At 39.1% G+C, this 23,009-nt stretch overlaps 1 protein-coding gene across 6 annotated transcripts in view; it reads right to left on the bottom strand.

The window, feature by feature from the left end:
* LOC109408897 (potassium voltage-gated channel subfamily H member 8) overlaps window positions 1-23,009 on the bottom strand; it is a 160,966-nt gene that overhangs the window by 31,345 nt on the left and 106,612 nt on the right. For all 6 annotated transcript variants that reach the window (XM_062851994.1, XM_029872948.2, XM_029872949.2 and 3 more), the window contains one exon: window positions 18,908-19,087. In XM_062851994.1, the coding sequence (XP_062707978.1) occupies window positions 18,908-19,087 (180 nt within the window). The remainder of the gene's footprint in view (window positions 1-18,907; window positions 19,088-23,009) is intronic.

The raw sequence follows: 23,009 nt of genomic DNA on the forward strand, positions 1-23,009 counted from the left end.
CATTGCCCATTCAGGGGTCTGACTGGGCCTATTACCCTCCCTCAGTTTGTAATATTCTCTCCAACTTGGAATTATATTTTCCCGGCACATAAATGACTTCGACAAATGTTCGATATACTATGCAGCGTCATGATCAGTATAACTATATCAGATGACTTGAAGATCTGATTCTTACAGAATTGTTTGCCATTGATTATACATTCAGCTATTCCAATCATTACTGCAAAGGCCATCGACCACATGCCTGAAATCAAAGCTTCCTGGAAGATATAATCCAAGCCCAGGGCCATGGTGGATAGGAGACCTTAGGTCAAAAACCTCTTGTCCCCGAATCTCAACAAAACGGTGAAGAAACCAACAGAGAAAGATCACGAACTGATTTAACGGTATACCTAGCCTGATATCATAAAACAACGGACAAGTATTGAAACATAGACTTTTTTTTCAATGCTTCACAAAAAGGAATTCTAAAAACTGCACTTGACGTAAATATTAAAACGTTTAAATTTCCATTTCAATTCACTCGACTTAACATAAAAGAATTCCTTGCACGCAAAGTTGTAAGCAACTTCCACACTGCAAACAACCTGTGGTTTTACAATCGGATGGAAAATTGTGTGGAAAGCGATGAAGGTCATTTTGTTACAGCGACTCGATGTAACGATTTTGAACTGTGTAGGTCAACATTATTGTGGTGTACTATTGGTGATTATGTTTTGTCTTAAATGTGATGTTGAGCAAATAAATGTATGTCTGGCACAGAGATGGCGCTTATCAAGTGAGAGCCAAATAATGAGCAAATTATTTCTGCCAGATTGAGAACACGGGCTCGCAACCTCACAATCAACCAAATTTACGCACCCACCGATGCTGTCGATCTACAGGACAAAGAGATCTTACAGTTAACTGAATTCTCTGTGACAACAACGACCTGGTGATTGGGGGTCGCTCTTTCCCCATCGAGTGCATGAAGTCACGTAGGTGTGTCGTGTCGACCACATCTTCATCAGCTGAAAATGAAGACGGAGCCATCTTTACATCAATAAACGCAGTGTTGACACCGCATCTGACCATCTCCTTCTAATCGGCGAGATCCATGCTACGCATTGCTCGGATCCAGCGTCAGGAGAACAGTCTCGTACGATGATTCAACACACGTCGACTTGAAGATCCAGCTGGGGAAGAGATCTTTCGTTGATGAACATAGAACTCGACCAGCAGATGTTCCGGAAGGTGACAGCGTAGAAAAACAGTGGGCGGCCATCAAGAATGTCTTTACTGAAACCACCGAGAATAACCTGGGCGAGCTGCGCACTCAGCGAAAGTGATCCACTCACCAATATAACCTGGTGCAAGATAGGGGCGCGGAAGAATCCAAGACTGTGATAGGGCGGACAAGAACAAGAGCAGCCAAATACGAGTGCGCCATCGGTATTCGGCTCTTGAGAATGAAGTCGAACGTTGCGTTGCTGCAGACTGGACAAGCAAGCGTAAGTGGACTCCCTGGATGACAAGCCACCACAACCGGCAATATCCGCTTAATCTACGATATCTCATGACGCCTGAGTCAAGCAAGAATAGACCCGACGATAGCAGTGAAACGCGTTACTGGACAGCTACTCGCCGCGCCAACTGACCAGCTAAAGCGTTGGTTTCCGCCAGGGCCCGTGGTGCAATTAGTCAAACGTTTGATTCATAAGCAGATGGTCATGGGTTTGATCCCAGCCCCGGCACTTTCGTCAGTTGCTCTTTCCCTCTGAGAGCAGCTGACGCTGACCCTCTTCTGAGCCTATGGCTCAAATGGACCCGCAAACATGGACATCGGTGAACGGCAACTCATAACACAGCGTAACAAAAATTAACTTTTGGTCTGTCTCAAGAGCAAACTTATGTGTCTCCGAAGGTTTTTGGGCCGCTGAATCCGAATCCGGGCTCAGATTTGCTCCAACACGTCACAATTTTGAGCTATACCTCAATTTATAGGGCAAAATATGCGATTTTGGGCTTTTTTGACTGCAAGCCATTAAGGTTGGAAATATTTTTTTTGAGCAATCAAAAGGTTAATTGGTCAATTAACATCTAAATTAACGGCTCATGCAAAATATTTCATTTTACCAAATCGATTTTGATAGTTTTAAGTAAGGCCCAGGTCAAGGCTAATGCGAGCAGTTGCCTAGGATAGAGATGTTTTACGTTGGCTCTATGTACCATCAGGAGTGCTTAGGATTCATGAGTGAGTGAAAGAGATGATCAGTTCTAGAAAACAAATACCCGTTTACATTTATGTATCAAATAGTTTGTAAAACGATAATTTTGCAAGGCGGGTCACGAGGCTAGCCGCGTTTAGTATCATACGGGCGTAACTGCAATGATCAAATTCTCTTCACTGGTGTTCTCTTCCGTTAATTATTTCCTTAATGTTTGGTTGTTTTTGTGATGCTATACGCTAGTCCTAGACGTCCTCTACAGGACTACACGGAAAAATTATCCGAATGCGGCTAGCTTTTCCTGGAATGATCCGAAGATAAAATCAATAAAAAGGGGGCATCCATTTAGTACGTCAATTTTAACCCCCCCCCCCCCCTCCCCTTTTCGTACGGGTTTTCCTAAACTTAACACATTGTTTGTCACATTTTTCAGAACCCCCCTTCCCCCCTCTAAGCGTGATGTAATTTATGGATGCCCCTAAAGGTATCTTCATTGCATTGTAGATACACCCGTATGCATATATGCTGAATCAATCATAAATTATGAAGAATCATGTTGATCATGTATGCTACTACGCCTTCCGAGATGGAAGAAATTACGTTGCTCTGCAATATAAAACCTATGTTGACCAAAATTTTGTTCTTGGGGGCATTCATTAAGTACGTCACGCTCAGAGGGGGGAGGGGGGCTTATGGAAAGTGTGACAAGCAATGCATTAGGTATACGAAAAACCCGTACGAAGGGGGGAGAGGGGGTCGAAAATTCCTTAATTTTGCGTGAAGTACTAAATGGATGCCCCCTTGAGGAGTTTAGCGATGAACTGTTTAATGCAGTGGTGCTCAGGCTGAAGGATACCGCGGGCCAAATTTGCAATTCGGGATCGACCTGCGGGCCGCATGAAACATCGATGCACAAAAACAACAAAAAGAACAATTCTAAAGCATATTTATTAAAAATCTGAACTGTTCAATTTAGATTCATAAGTTTGGTTGAGAAAAACGTTTGAGCTTCAAATTGAAATTTAAACAAACAATTTAGAAGTTGCCCCTAGAATTGCCTTGAAGCCACTTCAAGAACTTGTCAAGAAGCTTTTACAAGAATTTCTTTTGAATCGCTCCAAAAAGGTTTGCTGGATTTTTTCCTGAAATTTCTTGTGGAGTTGTTCCAGAATGTTTTCGAGAAATTTCTTGAAGTTTGTATTAGTTTTTCTAGAATTCTCTAGGAATATCTCCAAGAACTCCTCTTAGATTTGCCTTTGGAACTGCCCTGAAGTTACTTCAGAAATTCCTCATTATTCGTTTCCAAGAATTTCTCCTAGAATAGCTTCCGGATTTTCCCGAAAATTTTCCAGGAGTTTTTTGAAGATTTTAGTAAATTCTTTCCATAAGTCTCTTCTAAAGTTGATGCAATACTTCATCATTAAATTTCTTCAAAATTTAGATTTTTAACAATTGTTTCCAGAAATTTCTTCAACATTATCTTCTAAAGTTGCTGCATAAGTTGCTTCAAATTTTTCTCAGGCGTTCTAAGCATCTTTTGTGTCTTGATGTAGTTGGTTCTGAAATCTTGTTTGTAGTTACTCCTGAAAATTCTCTTTTTGTTGCTCGAGGAATTTATTCTAAAGTTGTTAAAGAAATTTCTGTTAGAGTGGCACCAAAACATTTTTCTAGGAGATGCTCCTATAATTTCCATGCATTATCGTCACAACTTTCTCATTGAGTTTCTCCATATATTTCGTTGAGTTTCTCCATATATTTCGCAATGACCAGCCAAGGGCTGAAAGTCTCTTTAACAAAGACAAATCAATCAATATTTCGCTAAGAGTTGCTTAAAATTTTTCTCCAATAATGTTTCCTGGAGTTTCTCCAAAAATGTGTCCAAAAGTTTCTCCAAAAGGGCACAGGAGACGCTTTATGAATCTCGCCTGAGACTTTTTTCTTTAAGTTCGTTCAGGAGTTTCGCTTGGACAATTCAAATTGGATTCGTAAGTGAAAATGAAACAATATTGGCAACCAAGTTGAGATTTGTTGAGAGTTTTGTCAAAAACTTCGTGCTTTGTGTTTGTATGTTCTTCGGAAAGGCGAAATGTGAAATATTTGCTCAGCGTTGCATTGACTGCGCTTAAAAACTGCAACTAATTTTTAAATGATTCAAGATTACATTTTTAACAAACTTTCGTATCACTTATAAATAACTGTAAGCTGGCTTCGTGACTTAGCTGAAATACCGAAATACTTCGGAGTTGCGATTTCGAATCTTACCAGAACGGATTGTTCTTTTTGTGTTCAACACTGTGAAATTGATCAGCATTTTTTTTTTGTTTAATTTCTTAATGAATTTAACGAGTTATTTCTAATAATTTTCAAAAACTTCGATTCGTCTTAAAGTGCTCCGCGGGCCGCATCTTAAGGCTTGGAGGGCCGCAGGATGAGCACCACTGGTTTAATGTATCGAAAACTGTCAGCTATATTCGGTAAATTGGTAGGTGGATTCTTAAGAATGACATTGAATGCGCGATGAACGAACTTTTCTATTCCCCTTCAATGTACAACACATTTTGATATGTAATGAAATTCCACTGAAACAGTCCAAGATAATTGTGTCAGATGTATAAATACTAATAAAAAAATGTTAAGGAAGATAGTAAGAAAGCTGAACTTAGTTTCAATAGTCTTGTTAGAAACCTTTATGATTGATTTTTTGTCATGTGTTCAAAAATATGCCCTTTTTACATGCCAAATTGCTTTTTCACGTTTTGATTAAACTTGTGAACACCATCAGAGTAAGCAATATTTTTCTCAACATGAAAAACCGTACCAGACCCTGATGCAATGAATGTAATCCACACCTGTACTCGGGACCGCAGAATTCAGACGAGGTTTACTTAGTGGGAAGGAATATCACAACAAAATTCTATCCCATTGTCAACGATTCCAAGAATCATCTCAAAATTTGTGCCGACTCTCAATTGTGCCTCATCTATTCATTCTCCTGCCCGGATTTGTATGCATAGGAATATGCGTCCGTGTTCAGAGCGGGAACACTGCTGCTTGGTGCTTAATAATTGGAAGCAGCAAGAATTGGAAGCATTGAATCATGCATATTTTATGAACCGTGCAACCTCGAATTACGGTAACGACGACAACGACAACCGTCGATGCGATGATTGACTACCAGCCAAAGTTTTCTTTCAATTTAAAACTGGGGAATATTTTGACACACTTCCAGGAATCTGAATAGATATCCTGCTTGATCTAAAATTTAAAAATGACAGCTTGTGTCTTCATTTGAGGTCATATTAAGAATACTCGCTTCGATTGAATATGATGAGTTTTTTCCTTTGACAGATACGCGGACTTCAAATACCACTTGCAGTTATCCACCCAATAATAAAATATTCATATTTTCGACAAAAACTATTCCAGCTCTATCTCCAGACATCTATGTAAGTCCATTTTGCTGGGATGCACATTACTCATAATTAACAAATGGAATTATTGTCTTTTATCGCTTACCATTGCATTTCTCTTATATAAGTGAGATTTTCCCATTCCTAGTCGACAAACGACACTCTCCATTGAGAAGGATGCTTGAAAAGAAGTGATTTTGAATTGTTTGTTTGACGGAGCATAACCAGTAAGTGCAGTCAATTCGAAAAGCTGCTTAACGACACAAGGGATTGAACGAAAAAAAACTTTTCAAGTAGGTAGGTATGCTCGGTCAATGACGGAAAAAATAATCAGCACTTCAAAACTACATATGCAAAGTTTACAGTTTTAACGCGACCTAGAAAACAGGACCAGTTTATAGGGCGAAGAAGATATTTTAGTCAAGAGCGCGCTTTACATCAGCAAATAATTCTGCTTCACTTCTCTCTAAATGAAAATGAGTTTTATAATTATAATAATTTTTACGAGTCCAAGCAGGAATTTCTGAAAAAAATCTAATGGAATTTCTGAAAAAAAAACTTTAGTAGAATACTCGTAGATATCTCAGGAAACACTTTTGAATGAATCTTCTGAACACATTCCTGCAGCCATTTTCATTAGAATCTACAAATTCATTTTCGACCAAATCTCTGGAAGACTTCTTTAAGAAATACCTGTACGAGTTTTTAAAGATTTTCTTCAAAAGAAATCATAAAGGAATCGTGGATAAATTTCCGGAGACTTTTTTAACGAATGCCATGAAGAATATCATCAAGTAATCCCTGGAGGAATTTCAGAAGGAATCCGTGAAAATCTTCCCAAAAGAAGTCTTAAAGAAAGTTTCTCGAAATTTCGTTTGGGAAGATTTGGAGAAAACACCAGAGGAATTTCTTTAAAAAAAAAACCCTGGAAGTATTTCTGAAGAAACCGCAGTAGCAGTTTCTAAAAAAAACTAAGTAGATTCTTAGACCGAATTCCTCGAGTAATTGCTTAACCCTTTCGGGACGGATGGGTCGTATGTGCCCAGCCGAGAAAATCGACCATCACAAATGTATTCTAGACTAGCGAGGTTGCATCCAGAGAGGTGAAAATGCCGTCTCCAAAGGGTTAAGGAATCCATGCAGCAATTTTGAAGAAAAAACATAGAAGATGTATTAAAAAAGTTCTTTCACAAATTTTTTGAGGTATCTCATAAATTTCTGATTCTCTAAATGAATTCCAGAATCAAATTTTTGAGAAATTCGAAACTTGAGATTTTCTGAAGAAATGGATGATTTCTTGACAGAATTTTCTAACAGATTTCTGATAGAATCCATGGAGGATCTTCTGAGGAAACCCATAGACCCTTTTCTAGTGGAATTGTCGGATGAATTTCAAGAGGATCTTCTCGAAGGAATTCTGACAGAAATTTAAATGGAATCCATGGAATTTCTTAAGGAATACATGAAAGATGTTTTAAAAGATCTTCAAGTGGAACCCGTGTAAGACTTCTGAAAGGATTCCTAGAGAAATTTCGAAAGAGATCCATGGAACAATTTCAGGAAGAATCCAAAGAAGGCTTTATGTTTAAGTTCTTAACCTTCCAGGACGCGCGCCATCAAGCAACCGAAACTGCACCGCGCTCGCGCTGTATACGAAAAACGAGGTTTTTTGATAGTGTTGTACTTTTTACAACAGCGCGCGCGCTGAAGGGTTAAATTAATTTCAGGAATCTCTCGTCTCTAAAAACTTAGAAGAAATATTAGAGGAAGCTATGAATTTACTAAACAAAATCCTGGAATAGTTTCCGAAGGAATTGTTGTTCTCACTGATATCTGTAGAAATACCCGGAAAAGTTTCTTTAAAAGTATCTGGTGATTTTAGAGGAATTAGAGTAACTTCGGTAGATATTCATGTAAGGTTTTCTAAATAAATCTTTAGATAAATATCTGGAGGAATCTCTCAAAGCATTTCTCGAGAGATCAGAAAAGAATTCAGAAGATTTTTTTGCAGAAATTTCTGAACCAATCCATGTTAAATTTTCTAGAATAGTTTTTTGACACATTTCAGAGAAATAATCAGTAAAATCTATATATATAAAAATGCAGTGGCATACGTGGGACCGCGCATAACTTGTGAACGGATGGTCCGATTTGGGTCGTCTAAGTTTTGTTCTGTTAGTTTTCACCCAAGGAAGGTTTATGAGGCCTGAAACATGGGAAAATTGAGAGTTTTTGGAAATCGGCTTTTCATACATTTGGAACGGTGAACTTGTTCGCTTGGCTAGGGACTTCAAACGTCAAAAAACGCAGTAGGCAAGACAAAGTTTGCCGGGTACAGCTAGTGTTTAAATAAATTCCTAAAACTGGAATAAAAAATCCTGGAGATTTTTTTTTTTCATGAGTCTATGATATACATTTTTAAGAGCCCATTGAGAAATTTCTGGGTGAATTTGTAGTCAATCCTCGAATAAATTTCTGAAAAAATCCCTGATTTATTTATTTGAAAGGATTTCTGAAGAAATCTTTGAAAGAAGTCCCAATATCACAAGGTTTTTTTATGAGTGAGAATATAAAAAAATGCTAAACTCACTAAGGTAACTTTTTCATACAAATGAAGACGTAAAAAAATCAAAGATGAATTTCTAATGTTTAGAAGAAGAATTTACCAATACAAATGGAACCACAACACATTTAATATTCTCATAAATTACACTAGTTTACAGCATTTTTGAACTCGGTAAGCTGATGATCATTTTTGGTGTAGAATCATGCCCTGAGTTCGAAAACGCGAAAGAAAAAAATTACAGTAGAGTGGAAATTTTTTCGACTTTCCATACAAGGTTGATGATTTGAAATCGATTTTTGTTCTATTTTTAAGCAAAGTCGCTCACTTCAAACATGTCATTCTTCGTAACCAATGCTCCGATTGAGCTGAAATTTTTACTGTAACTCGCCTACATATGATAGGTCAAATAAACGTCGAGAAAGAATTTTTAAGTTGATTTTTTCTTATTAAAAAAATACATTTCTTCAAAAATTTTTGGGAATTTTGCTAAAATTTAAGAAGGTTGTCCCTAAAAATCGTCAATATCTTGAATTTCATCAATCTGACGCAAAACCTGTATTCAGATGATCGAATGGTATTGTATTCAGCTTTCAATTTATGGAAAAAGATTCAAAATTGGTTGAACAAAACGCAATATATTTGAATTTTAGTAAATTACATATTTTGAAAAGTTGTAAAACTCGATATTGAGCTAAAACTCAAAAACTGTTCTACTTTAATTTTTTTGAAGGTCGGTTTCGAAATCAGCACTAAATTGTGCTTCAAAAATTTTGGTCGTTGACAGAAGTTCACGACTTTCATTTTATTTTGTAAACTTGTGTTATTATTCAATGTTTGTGCGAGCTAAGAAATATTAAAAAACATATATAGAGAAAAGTGAAGCAACAGTTCGAGTATGGCAAGAGTTTCTTTTGAAGTTTTTGAGCTCAATTCAAATTTGTTTCTTTCAGGTGTCAGGGTTGTTCGAAATCTTTAAGAATGAGAGTCTTTTACTCCAAAAATTATGAAACTTGATTAATATTTCAAAAAGTTATGACTAAATGTTGGCTTTTGTTCAAAAAATTGTATTTTGCGAAGGTACTTCCAACGCATGGATTGGAATTGTAACGAACTCGAATTCGGTCTTTTATTTTGGAGCGTAGCTAGGTCTATTTTGCAGATGCTTTGGCAAGTATAACTTTTTGACAAAAAAATATTTGGAAAACATATTTTACACATACTGGGGCAAAAGTTTGAATTGCGGGGTAAAGGGTGAGTCGTTAATTATTGTGCCACCCTACTTTCAAATGATTCGCAAATTACATTACATTTTTTTTACATTACAATTGTCTACTGTTATCGAAATGAAACCAAATTTTATTAGTACTTCAGTATATATATGCATTACAACTTTTTGGCATCGGTTCAAATTTAGGATGCGTTTTAGTAAAGTTTAGGGGGCGTCCATAAATGACGTAGCTTTTTTTGAGCGATTTTTAATACCCCCCTCCCCCCTCGTAGCATTTCGTCACAAATTCAGACACCCCCCTCTATAAATGACGTAGCTTGTTAAACACCCCCCCCCCCTCAACAAAATTTTCATGTAAAAAAAAACTCGAACTTAGCTCTGATTTCAATTTTAACTTGTATGCTAATAGAATATTATGAAAAAAAACAACAACAGCAAGAAACATTGCCGACTACCAGGTACAGAACCAGGTGGACATTATCACCAAAGCTAATGACTCAATAAACCACAACCTTCTGCTACCATATTAGCCTAGAAGCTCTTCCGAAGATATTAGTTTGTTCACTAATAAATCTATTAAGAATATCAAATCGATTTCATTTGAATAGAATTCACCCTTGAATTCACCACGACATTCGAAGGACCCTGCAGGAGTTTCTTCTAAAATTCTTACAGCAGTTCATTTTGGAATTTCTAGAGAAGTTTATTTTGGGATTCCCATTTTTGAAAATGTCTCCCTTTTTAGTTCCTCCAGCACTTCCTTCTGGGATTTCCCCAAGGATTTTTTTTTGTATTCCATTAGAAAATTCCTCCTTATTGTATTCCTTCAAGGGTTCCTTCAGAGATCCCTCCAATAATTCATTCCAGAGTTCCTTCTTAGATTCCTCCAAAAGCTCCTTTTGAGATTTCTCCAGAAGTTTTTTTTTTCTAAGGTTTTTCTAAAAGTTTATCCATGGTTTCCTTCAGGAGTTCTTTCAATTTTTTTTCTCCTTTTTTCCATCAGCAGTTTCTTTAGACATCTCTACAGGGATTTTAACCGGAATTTCTGTTGAGATTCCATCAGAACTTCTTTCTGTGTTTCCTAAAAAAGTTCCTTTCGGGATTCCTCCAGGAGTTCCTTCTTGGCTTCCTTCAGGAATTCACTCAGATATACATTCCAAGATCTCGGTAGGTAACCCCTCCGGTATTCTTTCAAAACCCTCCCAGGAGTCACTTCTGTGATTATTATTACTATTATTATTAGCTTTATTAAGGAGATTTTCAGCCCGCGGCTGGTTCATCTCCAAACTACTTCTATGATTCCTCCAGGTGTTCCTTTTTGGATTCCTTCAGGAATTCCTTCTTGGATTCTTCTGGGATTCCTCGAGGACTTCCTTCTAGGATCTATCCAGGATTTTTTTCCCGGGACTCCTTGAGTAACTTTTTCCAGCATCCCTCCATTCACTCCATCCAGGATTCTTCCAGGATAAATATCTTAGAATTCTGCGAGGAATCCCTTTACGGATTCTTCCCATAGTTGCTTCTGGAATTCCTCAAGGTTTTTTTTTTCTTAGATTGCACCAGGAGTTATATCCAGATAATCTTTTGTGATTCCCCAAAAGTTATTTTCTGGATTGCTTCAGAAATTCCTTACGGGATTCTTTCAATTATTTCTTCCGTGCTTTCTTCAGAAATTAAACCAGGAGTTCCTTCTGACAATCTACAAATCTCTCCATCTAAGATTCATATAAATTGCTCCAGGTACTCCTCACGGAATTTCTTTTGAAATTTCTCTATTTCCTTTCATTATTGTCCCAGGAGTTCCTTCTGAAATTCTTCTGGAAGTTCCTTCTGAGATTCCTCCAGATCCTTTTGAAATGTTTTCAGAAATTTTGTTTTTCTGGGATTCCCAGTGGAAATGTTATCCTTCTCCTGTTTGGGAAACCTATGAAGAACATAATGACAAATTCCTTACAAAGTTGCTAGAGGAGTTCCTTAAGAAATTGTTGGATGAATTCTTCGAGGGAGTCCTGTAGAAACTATATAAGGAACTCTTGGAATCTTACCGTAATACCAGACAAATTTTCCTTTGTAACCTTAGCGGCGTGCAGTGCCCTCTATATCAAGCAGCAAACTATTGGTCTTGAGAAGCATTTCAGCGAAATTGATTTTTGTCTGCAAACACAATATATTATTCTTTACGCAGGATTTCAAAACCACTTTCTCAGATACAGTTGTTGCGTCCGATAGCTGCATGTCTTAAGAAATTAAGCCAGCATTCATTTCCATTATTTGTTATTACAATAATGTAAATAAAAAAAAAACATGCAATTTTTTTTATTTACTGGATAATAATACTTAATGCAAGTAAAAAAGTTTATTAATTATGAAATATTTTTTTCTATAGGCGTAGTAGAAAGCTACGTAGCATATCACAAACCCCTACCCCCCTATCGTCACACTTCGTCACAAAATCACAAACACCCCCCTCCCCCCCAAAAAGCTACGTCATTTATGGACGACCCCTTACGACCTTTTTGATTGACGCCCTCCATGTGGATATATTCGGAATTGGCTTTAAACAAATAATTAGCGCTCTCCGGTTTGTTTATGCGCATCGTGCCTGATTTTCACCCAGCTCCAGGCTTATGTTTCACTGACTACCTTCCTGAAACCTATTGACGAACATTGAGATAAATCGATAATGTATAATCGTTAATTTTTCCTAGGCGCGATTTCTTAATTTCAGATATTAGCATGTGATTGTACAACATCTGTTTGTGAACTGTCAACTGAATTTATTCCATATCCACCGGAATCTGAAATAATAGACTATACATAATAGACTACAAGGAGGAACTGTGCAAAATTTGGTTGATATTGGTGAAGTAGGAAAAAAGATAAGTTAGTTTGAAAACGGCACCCTTTAAGAGTTCGAGTCAGTGGCAACTTCAGGTAAAAACCTTAAATTCTTCAAAATGTACATATTAACTTTAGAAATGAAGAAACTAATGAGATAATTCCATCGAGGTTATAAAAAAATTGCCGTTTTTTTTCTAGATTTGGCTGTATCTTTCATCTAGATAACGTGATGTAACTTCAAAATGAGAAGACATTTGATGGTACTTTGTTCAGCAAAGTTTTTGCTCACGGATGTTAGAATCACCAAACGGTATTCATTTATTTTGATCTGTTTTGGTTGTTTGGAAAATATTGAATTTTCAACTAGGGTTTGCCCCACCTTACTCTATATTCCAATTTATTACGTTCAGCAGGGCGAAATGAAAATTCCAGTATGAAAAAGGCGATTTTTACAGCTTGGAAAAGCAAGAGATTAAGAATTTCTTTTCTTTATTATGGGGACTTTCAGCCCGAGGCCTATTCGTCCCCAAATTTTTGGAAAAATGGTAGAGGTCACTTTTCTTATATTTATGAGGGCGCAACTAATTCAGGCCAAACATTTTTAAAGGTCCTATCTGCATTTGAGAGGCTCTCTTTGTTCACTTTCACTATCAATTACACTAGTTTACAAAATAAAACGAAAGTCGTGAACTTGTGTCAACGACCAAAATTTTTGAAGCATAATTAAGCGCTGATTTCGAAACCGTGCTTCAAAAAATTTAAAGTAGAACAGTTTTTGAGTTTTAGCTCAATATCGAGTTTTACAACTTTTTAAAATATGGAATTTTGTAAAATTCAAATATCTTGGGTTTTGTTCAGCCAATTTTAAATCTTTTTCCATAAATTAAAAGCTGAATATAATACCATTCGATCATCTGAATGCAGGTTTTGCGTCAGATTGATGAAAATTAAGATATTGGCGAGTTTTGGGGACAATCTTCTTAAATTTTAGCAAAATTTCGAAAATTTTTTGAAGAAATGTATTTTTTTCAATAAGAAAAGAACAATTTAAAAATTCTTTTTCAACGTTTATTTGACATATCATATGTGGGTGAGTTACAGTAAAAAAATCAGCTCAATCAGAGCTTTGATTGCAGAGAATGAGATGTGTGAAGTGAGCGACTTTGCTTAAAAATAGAACAAAAATCGATTTCAAATCATCAACCTTGTATGGAAAGTCGAAAAAATTTCCGCTCTACTGTAATTTTTTTCCTTCGCGTTTTCGAACTCAGGGCATGATTCTACACCAAAAACGATCATCAGCTTACCGAGTTCAAAAATGCTGTAAACTAGTGTTATTGCAGTGTAATGGCACACGTTTCAACTACTTTTGCAGTACAAATCAAAAGACGATTGTTTTGACCATCGTTCAATGCAAGGAGACAATCATAATACAAAAAATAGCTGAGACATTAACAAAAGAGAGGGAAACCAAAGAGAGCCTCTCTTCTGTAGATAGGACCTTTAGACATGTTTGGCCTGAATTTCGTTAAAAATCGTCTGAACAATTCCTACATACACTCCCGATCAAAAGTTTTGGGTCACCCCCTTATAAATATGTCATGTTTTTAGGCCCATATCTCCGCCGATTTGCGTCAGATTTAAAAACTCATTCAAAAGATAATATGTCAAAGAAGCTTTGAACATGATTTAAATGAAATTTTTTAAAAATATTTGTGTTAACTTAACCCTCTAATATCCAACCCCCCCTTTGGACGGGGTATAGTTTGAGCATTTTTGTATTTTTTACTTTGTAGGCAATACATTTTTTTATGTTTGTAGCTGATATTTAGGACTGTTTTGTGTATCTCAAAATGATTTTTGGTGTCTTTTGAAGCGTATTCACATTTTTTTAATAATTAAAAAATTGATGTTTTAGTCACCTTTTTTGAATATTTTTTTTGAAAAAAGCGGGCTGTCATTGCTCTTTTTATTTAAAAAATCAATATTTTCGATCCCATGTCTAAATATTAAGAATGGGGGTGAGATTGGGCCAAGCAAGTTATCGAGTGCACATAACCTTAACTAAAAATTCAAATGTCAAACGAGTATGTTAATACGTTTAGGGGCTGTCCATAAACCACGTGGTCATTTTTTTGGGACTTTTCAACACCCCCCCCCCCCCCTCCGCTTGGTCATTGATCCATACAAAAATTTTTAATTGTCCATACAAAATGGTCATTGGGCGAAACCCCCCCCCCCTTCCCCCTAGTGACCACGTGGTTTATGGACAGCCCCTTAGTGCCTAAAATCATTTATAACAATACACCCATGCATTTGAACAGCTCCTCTAATCATCAGCTAATCTGTAGTGAACTGCAATATCGTAAGCTAACAAAATATACTTAATAGCGTTCTTATTCTCCACTCATTTTTGTTGTGTAACATAATATTTGAACGACCCTCTATTTTGAGATGGAGTGATTTACTTTAGCAATATAGAGGCCAATGATCATGTATATAAGAGTTTATAACGGAGGGTTTGGTTAAACATTTCTTATGCAGTATACTTAAACTATCATGTTTTTTTTTACTATCAATCTTTCAATGAGGGAGGGCATTGTAATCCCCCCTTCTCTCATGGAGGTTGAAACTCTAAATGAGGATGATTACGATGGTTTAAAATGGTGATACAGCATACAAACGTTATTTTATCAAATTTCAACCATTTTTTTCGGCTGTATTAGGTCTTTTAGGTGGATTAATCATCTTTTAAAATTACCTAAATTTTTATTCGTCAAGATAACATTGTGTTTTAGGTAGGTTTACTACATATGATCAATAAAATTAACTTATATTCTTAGATAGGCGATTTCGAATACTTTGACCCATTCTCACCCCCTCTAAGGGGTGAGATTGGGTCAATTTTCAATCATTTGTAGTTAAGTAAGCAATTCACATAACGTGATACTTTCTTGCTAAACTATATTTACCATATAGGAGAGTATATATACCAAATAAAAAGTTATTCCAACTTCAATGGGGCACGTTCGATGTAGTACTAGATTTGTAGTAATGAGTTGAATTTTTGTATGGTGAGAAGGTAAATTCTCCGTTTCTGCAAAGAAATGGTCCAAAAAGCGAGGGTATTATGATTCCTTGCCTAATTTGATGCTGTTTGAGCAAAACTTTTCATAACTATGTTGTTTTATGTCGCAGGAAATAGAGAAAACAACAACACTGTTGCCCAAAGTTGTGCTCAAACAGCATCAAATTAGGCAAGGAATCATAATACCCACGCTTTTTGCACCATTTCAATGCAGAAACGGAGAATTGATCTTCTCACCATACTAAAATTCAGCTCATTACTACAAATCTAGTACTTCACCGATCTGTCCTATTGCATTCGTTATTTAACGAACAATATTTGAGTATCCTTTTTTGACCCATTCTCACCCCCAACGACGGTACTACTAAACTTAACGTAAAATTGCCTCATTTTTTGAAATGGCACCAATGCATGATCCATGTGCCAAAAATAATCATTTCCCATCAACACACCAACATCCGCATGCGCTCGTGCAGGCGCAGAGGATTCAACGGCCTGATGTGGGCAAGCGATTGCAATCATCACTTCCCTCCCCTTCCCCATTGACCTGCAACCTGACGCAGCAGGCGCCATTGTCACCTTAAAATACAAGACCACCAACGCTCCCACACTGAAGATGCCTGTTAGTCCCAAGCAGCTATCTCATGGGTTCCTTGTGTGAGTGTAGCTGATCTGGCGATACTGGAGTAGCAACTGCGGGCGGTCATTCAAGCTCAAGCTCAAGCAAGATTACAAACAAACATTTTTGAAAAAGTTGCATTTAAACCGTGTTCAAAGTTTCTTTGACTTATTATCTTTTGTATGAGACCTAGTGTTTTTTTTTTGTGCTTATATGGGCACAAAAATATCGGAAATAATCTACGAGACTTGCTATTAGAATTTTTAAGGTGAAGATATGACGAAACCACACCTAGAATTTACAAGAGCACAAATATGAAGAACCGAATGTCAGTTTACGCTGAAAAGTTGATCGATTGGTCACCAACTGCCGGTTACCAATCGATCAACTTTTCAGCGCAAACCGACATTCGGTTCTTCATATTTGTGCTCTTGAAAATTCTAGGTGTGGCTTCATCATATCTTCACGTTAACCCTCGAGTAATCGCGCTGTTGTATGTTGTACAACACGTTGAAAAAACTCGCTTTTTGTACTCCGCTTTAGCGTGGTGCTGACGCAGGTAGCCAACCGCGCGAGTTACGAAAGCTTAAAAGATTTCAGCATGACCCACTCAGAAATTTCTTCGATTACGTTCATGCTGGTTTTTTAAGAAAGCATACCCAGAGCATCTCTACAAATTTCTATTAACATACATTATTGGATACATGAATAATTGGCCGTCACACTGATGTCAACCCTTTCACCTATCCTATACTTCGGTTTTTAGTTTCATTTCAACGAGAAATTTAAAGACGGAAGATGGATGTGCATCAAGCACATACACATCCATTCCGAAAAAGAAGGCAGCTGGAAACACTTTGTAAATTGAAGAATCAACACCGTGACGTAACATTAGCAGATGAAAAAAAGGCTTCACTGAAGCCAGATAGATGTGACACCACAAGAATGTTTTTGTTTGTTCTCGCCTGTGCGTTCCAATTTAATTGATTTAAAACATTCCGTATCCTAGAGAATGTTCAAAGTGAAGAACTTCGCCACTGGATTATTTGAATATTTTGCCATAATTTCTTCTTAACCGCTCATTTCACAAATTTATACCATCAAACAACAGAGAGATTAACTAGATTACTAGTATTAAAAAAACTTCAAAAGATTTACTGTTTTTCATATTCACCTTCCCAAAGTTTAATATTGGCCACGTCAACTCCCTTGCTGCTCATATCTTTCCACATTGATGATGTTGATGATGGAGGGTGAATAAACAAAATGATGATTAGCTCTGGCAACGATAAAGTGGAAAAGTTTCATTTCGCAGCCAGAGCGCGTTGATCGACGCTGGGGAAGAAAAAGTGTATAATTTCAACGTCTCCGGTGTCTACCTCGAAATCATGCCCAAAAAAAATTTCTCCGCCGCCGGTCGGCTGCAACCTTTACGGGTGGCGAAAGTCAGGACGTCGGCAATGGCAAACCAACTCTAGGGGACAATTTTCTGGTAGGTACAACTACGTGCGACGGTAAATATAGAAACGAAAAAAGTTCGGCCAAACTCTGTATCAAGTTAATAAACAAAATTAATTAGGATAAAAGACTGTGCAATTGCATGAAGCAAACTTTTATCTGCGAATTCAGCTACTATTTTAGTCTGATTATGACAACCTGGAAATCGTTGAAGGCTGGCATCATAAAGTTGATTACAGTTGTTGATTACCGTGCTCAGAACTAAAACATACAGCAATATTTAAAAAGTAACAATCATATTCAAGCACTACTGTATTGTAGAATGTCCATTTTTTGTGCACAGCTTTTTGTGTGCAATTCGCTTGAAAACATATTGGAAAAGTTTATCGACACTGGTTCGTTTCCGTGCAGACAAAAATTGCTTCATAATACCCAGTTGAGGAATTTTCAAGCCACAAAAATGTGGAACGGAAAATCCCTGGCAAAAGAGTTGGTGTACAAAAAGTGATAACTAGGGAGAAACGGGAGAAAAACTCCTTTGCGCTGATCCATAATAAGGTTTCCTTGAAATGTAAACAAACAAGATCTAAAATTGAGCAAATCAAAGCCTAGAACGACGATGATTTTCTATATATGAAGCGCGCAAAACTCAAGCTATAACGCACTGGTTATATGGGATTAGTCTACAAACTACCATGCGTCTCCTTCTCCATCCAAGGGAAAACCGTCCCACACAACATACACTGGCACACGATCTCAAATGGCCCTTTATCTGCAAGTAAATGAACCGAAATAGGAACTAGCAACATCGTCCCAACAGAATCTGGCAGGAAATTTACAACTAACCGTTCCTGTGATAGAAATTTGAAAACGATTTCTGATAACTGGTGCTCAAAGTTATGGTATATGATTTGTTGAAAGTTTATAAATTGATGGAAAACTAAGTACCTAATCATAATAATTCAAAATGACAAAAAAAAAAACGAAAACCTTTGAACCCAAATGTACACAAGATAAACTGCTATTGAAATGTGATATTTGCTGCTGAAAAAATCATGTTTTCAATTTGCTTTCATTTTAATGGTGGACTTTGTTCGGGTAACCGGTCGGCGAAAACATGAAAAATCTGAATCTAATTCCGAATCAGACACTAGCTCAAAATACCCATTTACACGTAATTTGATCTGTCTGGAAATTCAGCCGCAATTACTATATTATGGATAAGATACAACATTCATCACTCAATTTCCCACCTACTAAATGATCCGTCCATAAAAAACGTAGAATTAGTGAGTTTAATTCTAATCAACGCTTACCATCTACACAAACTATGTGCATGGCACTAGTGGAGGAAGCGACGGTGTTTGAAATGACCAAATATAAATCTACGTTGTTTATGGACGGCACCCAACGATTAATAATGTATTACACGACAATCGTAGACCCCAAGGAGAACACGCCCCACAGGAAGCGCACGTCAAATCACTTACCGCCGATCAACATCATCACGATGCTGAAGATTTTCTCGCTGATAGTGGTGGCCGATACGTTTCCAAACCCGACGGACGTCAGACTGGTGAAGGTGAAGTAGAGCGACGTTATGTACGCCTCGCCGTGTGTTACGTTCGATACCGGGATTTTCAGTCGCTCGGCCAACGTGTGAATCCATCCTGCGGAACGAGTAGTGCAGGGAGAGGGAAATTTGGTTGATGAATCATAAAATATGCATTAATGGGTAGGTGGTGAAAACAATTTGACACGTTTCAGTGCAATGAGGTACATATTTCATTGGGGGTTATCCTAAATTAATTATGGTATCATAAATCGATTATACTACTTCTCTAAAAAAACAAGCAATGAAAACATGTGAGTTATTCTCGAGGTTCCTTAATGATAACGCCCTTCAAATGATAAAATAGCATCTGGCCGTAGCGTAAATTAAATTTACTAAAATAATGAATGAAAACAAACACTCTTCAGCTATGGCAAAAACACACATTTCTGTTTAAGGTACACTCCCGTGCAAAAGTTTGGGGTCACCCCCTCAAAAACATGGAAATGTTTTTCGGTCATATCTCAGTCATATTTCATTTAATCTACTCGTTCTTAGACTCTTCCAAAAGATAAAGAGTTAGATTTGATTCGTAGGTACTTTTCACTAATTTCATATGATATTTCTTGTACAAAAAGTTTACCTAAACTTACATGTTTTTCCTAAATCTGTACGAAATTTTTTTTTCCGTGTAATACAAAATTGGGCCGACCACATTTAAAAATTAAAGTTGCATTAGAACCCTATTTCTATCCTCTTTGAGAGTCATTCATTAGATTTTAGCGGAAAAATTCAGAACATAATTTAAGTTATCGAGTTAGGTTTACAAGTCACCGTGCAAAAGTTTGGGCTCACCTTCCAAATGAAGTCTGAGTCGGATTTTTGTTCAAATTTTTCTTTGGTGCTACTTCAAATCTTTCTTTGATTGTTGAATGGCAAGACACAGAAATGGTTATGAAATGTTCAAAAGCTAAGCTCTAGACTAGGCTCTAGACGAAGTTAAGGTAGAAAATGGTATATAAAATCCATACTAAATCAGCTAAGTTCTTTATATAAAGTGCGAAAGAGGATAGAAGTGAGGTAAAAATGACTAATTCGTGATTCCTATATAACTGTAAGAAGTGTTGAAACCACAAATACACCATTATGGAATCCCATATAACATGGGACAATTATGCGTAGAACGGCAGTGTAGCTGATCTTACAATTCAATGTAGTTGCTATTGAAATACGACTGTATGGTTGACTTTCTTGATTGAGTCTAGGGATTTAAAAAAACAACTCGTTTTTTAAATCCCTAGACTGCGTAGCCGTTAATCAAGAGAATTGATTTTAGATTTTCATGTAAAATATTTCCCATGGAATTCATTTTTCGGGAAGATTGAACATCTGGGCTACCGTTCTATACACAATTATTCTTTGTAGGGTCTAGGATCATTTGGTCAGTGGGCCTGTTTCAAGCGTTTTACGCTTGATAATCAAAATTCAGGTGAAAGTAGTGGTGGGATCAACCCCTTCGCAAGAAGCGGGTTGATGAGGTCTCCGACTAGGAGAAGTGAGGAGATAGGCGCTGGGAGCTGCGTACGCAGCTCAAGCGTGGGTGCTCCAGTCCACTTCCCGGCAAGCCAGCCGGTGGAGGTTATGGACGGAGCGTGGTTGTTGAGGGCCGTCAACCGAGAATCCAAAGGACGGTCCGCAATAGAGGAGCCTGAGCAGCAGCTTGGCAAAATCATCGACTTTGCGTCCACTAAGTCGAACATAAGCAAGGACCTGAAAACGGCCTAGCTTCGACTTAGGGCGTCGATCGACGATGCCAAGCAGTTGCACGCGACACTCGCGTTGCTGACTGCTGCAGCAGCGGAGCCTGCAAATGAGAAAGTGCCGAAGTTTACCCAAACGGAGGCCTTCTCCTTCGCAGAAAGTCCGAATAAGGCGGAAGCGACTGCTCGCGACAAACGGGGCAAGCAATCGCAGCGGGCGAGGCAACAGTCAGGCGAGGAGCTGTCTGGCGGTGCCCGCAAGGCCGGGCGAATCATTACTCCGAAAGTCGGTAATAATGCCGGAAGGTCGGACCCCAGCCAGGGTTCCCGCAAACCTGGAAAGGGTGGGCCTGAAAAGGCTGGCCCGTCCCGGAACGATGGGAACAAGCGGTTGCGACCGCTGGTGGGCCCTCAACAGCCACAGAGCAGGGCGATCCAAGAGGAGGACGTCACGGCACACGGCAACAGTGCGATGTACAGGTGGCCGCCGCAGCCGTTAAGCTACGGAAAGGGCCAGCAGGGACACAGATAGCTTTGGTTCAGCTACCTGTGGCGGACGTCAAAAAGTCCGTTAAAGTAGGGAGCATAAAGGTGGGTTGGTGTGTATGTCACCTGACATTCCACGAGCCACCAGAGGTTTGCTTCAGGTGTCTGGAACCAGGACACAAGTCGTGGGACTGCAAAGGCCCCGACAGGCGCAAACTGTACGAGCGATGCGGCGCTGAAGGTCATAAGGCCCAAAGCTGCACGAGTCCGCCCATCTGCATGATCTGTACCGGGAAATCCTCGAACAACAGACATCCGATGGGTGGTCCAAGGTGCCCGGCCTACAAGAAAGCCGCAGTGAACAACAAATCACAGTGCAGGTAACGCAGCTGAACCTGAACCACTGTGATGCAGCTCAGCAACTGCTTTGTCAGGCGGTTTCTGAGCGGAAGACGGACCCATACCGAGTACCCACCGGCAACGGCAACTGGGTCGCGGATGGAACCAGAAAAATGGCAGTGATATGGACGATGGGTAAATACCCCGTTCAGGAGTTGGTGTCTACTACCTATGAGGGCTTTGTGGTCGCCAAAGTAAACGGGGTCTTCTTCTGTAGCTATTATGCGCCTCCGCGGTGGTAATAGCGGATGCGCGAAGGCCGGTGGTAATAGCGGGTGACTTTAATGCCTGGGCCGTGGAATGGGGAAGCCGTTTCACGAACCAGCGGGATCAGATCCTGCTAGAAATACTGGCCATCTTAGATGTCGACTTGGGTAATGTCGGTACCAAGAGTACCTTTAGTTGAAACGGAGCGGAGTCAATTATTGACGTGACCTTTTGTAGTCCTGGCCTAACAAGTAGTTCGAACTGGAGAGTAGATGATGGCTACACTCACAGCGACCACCTGGCGGTTCGCTACAGTATCGACTACAACAACAGCAGACAGCGGATAGAAGAAGAGGCGGCTAGGCCAAGGCCAGGCCCTCGCAGGTGGAAGACATCATACTTCGACGAAGGGGTATTTAGGGAGGCGCTCCGCCGTGAGCGAAACTTATTCGGTTTAGACGGCGACGAGCTGGTAGCGGTGCTCTCACGTGCGTGTGATGCGACCATGCCTAGGAGAGTCCACCCTAGAAATGGGAGGCCACCGGCTTACTGGTGGGCCGACGCGATTGCGGACTTGCGCCGCGCCTGCCTACGGGCTAGGCGGCGGATGCAGCGAGCACGATCAGAGGAAGAGCGAAACGAGCGGCGTTTGGTGTTCGCCGCTGCAAAAGTCGCGCTTAAGACCGAGATAAGAGCAGGCAAAAAGGCATGCTTTGAGAGTCTCTGTCAGAGTGCCAATACGAACCCGTGGGGTGACACCTACAGGATCGTTATGGCCAAGACGAGAGGTGTGATGGCTCCTACAGAGCAATCTCCAGAGATGTTGGAGGGGATCATTGGAGGACTTTTTCCGCGTCATGATCCTAGTCCTTGGCCTCCTTTCGTAGGACAGCCGGGGACTGGGGCTGGCGATGAGGAGAGGGTCATCGATGTGGAACTTGCGGGGATAGCTAAGTCCCTTAGCATAGGTAAGGCCCCAGGTCCGGACGGAGTTCCGAACCTGGCCTTAAAAGTAGCTATTGCAGAGGCTCCCGAGTTGTTCAGGCCTGCTATGCAGAAATGCCTGGACGAGGGAGTTTTCCCAGAAGCTTGGAAGAGGCAGAGCCTGGTACTATTGCCAAAGGCGGGGAAACCACCCGGAGACCCGTCGGCATATAGACCAATATGCTTGATTGACACGGCGGGGAA

Source organism: Aedes albopictus, chromosome 2 (genome assembly GCF_035046485.1).
Source record: "Aedes albopictus strain Foshan chromosome 2, AalbF5, whole genome shotgun sequence".
In the NCBI taxonomy this organism is placed as follows: domain Eukaryota; kingdom Metazoa; phylum Arthropoda; class Insecta; order Diptera; family Culicidae; genus Aedes; species Aedes albopictus.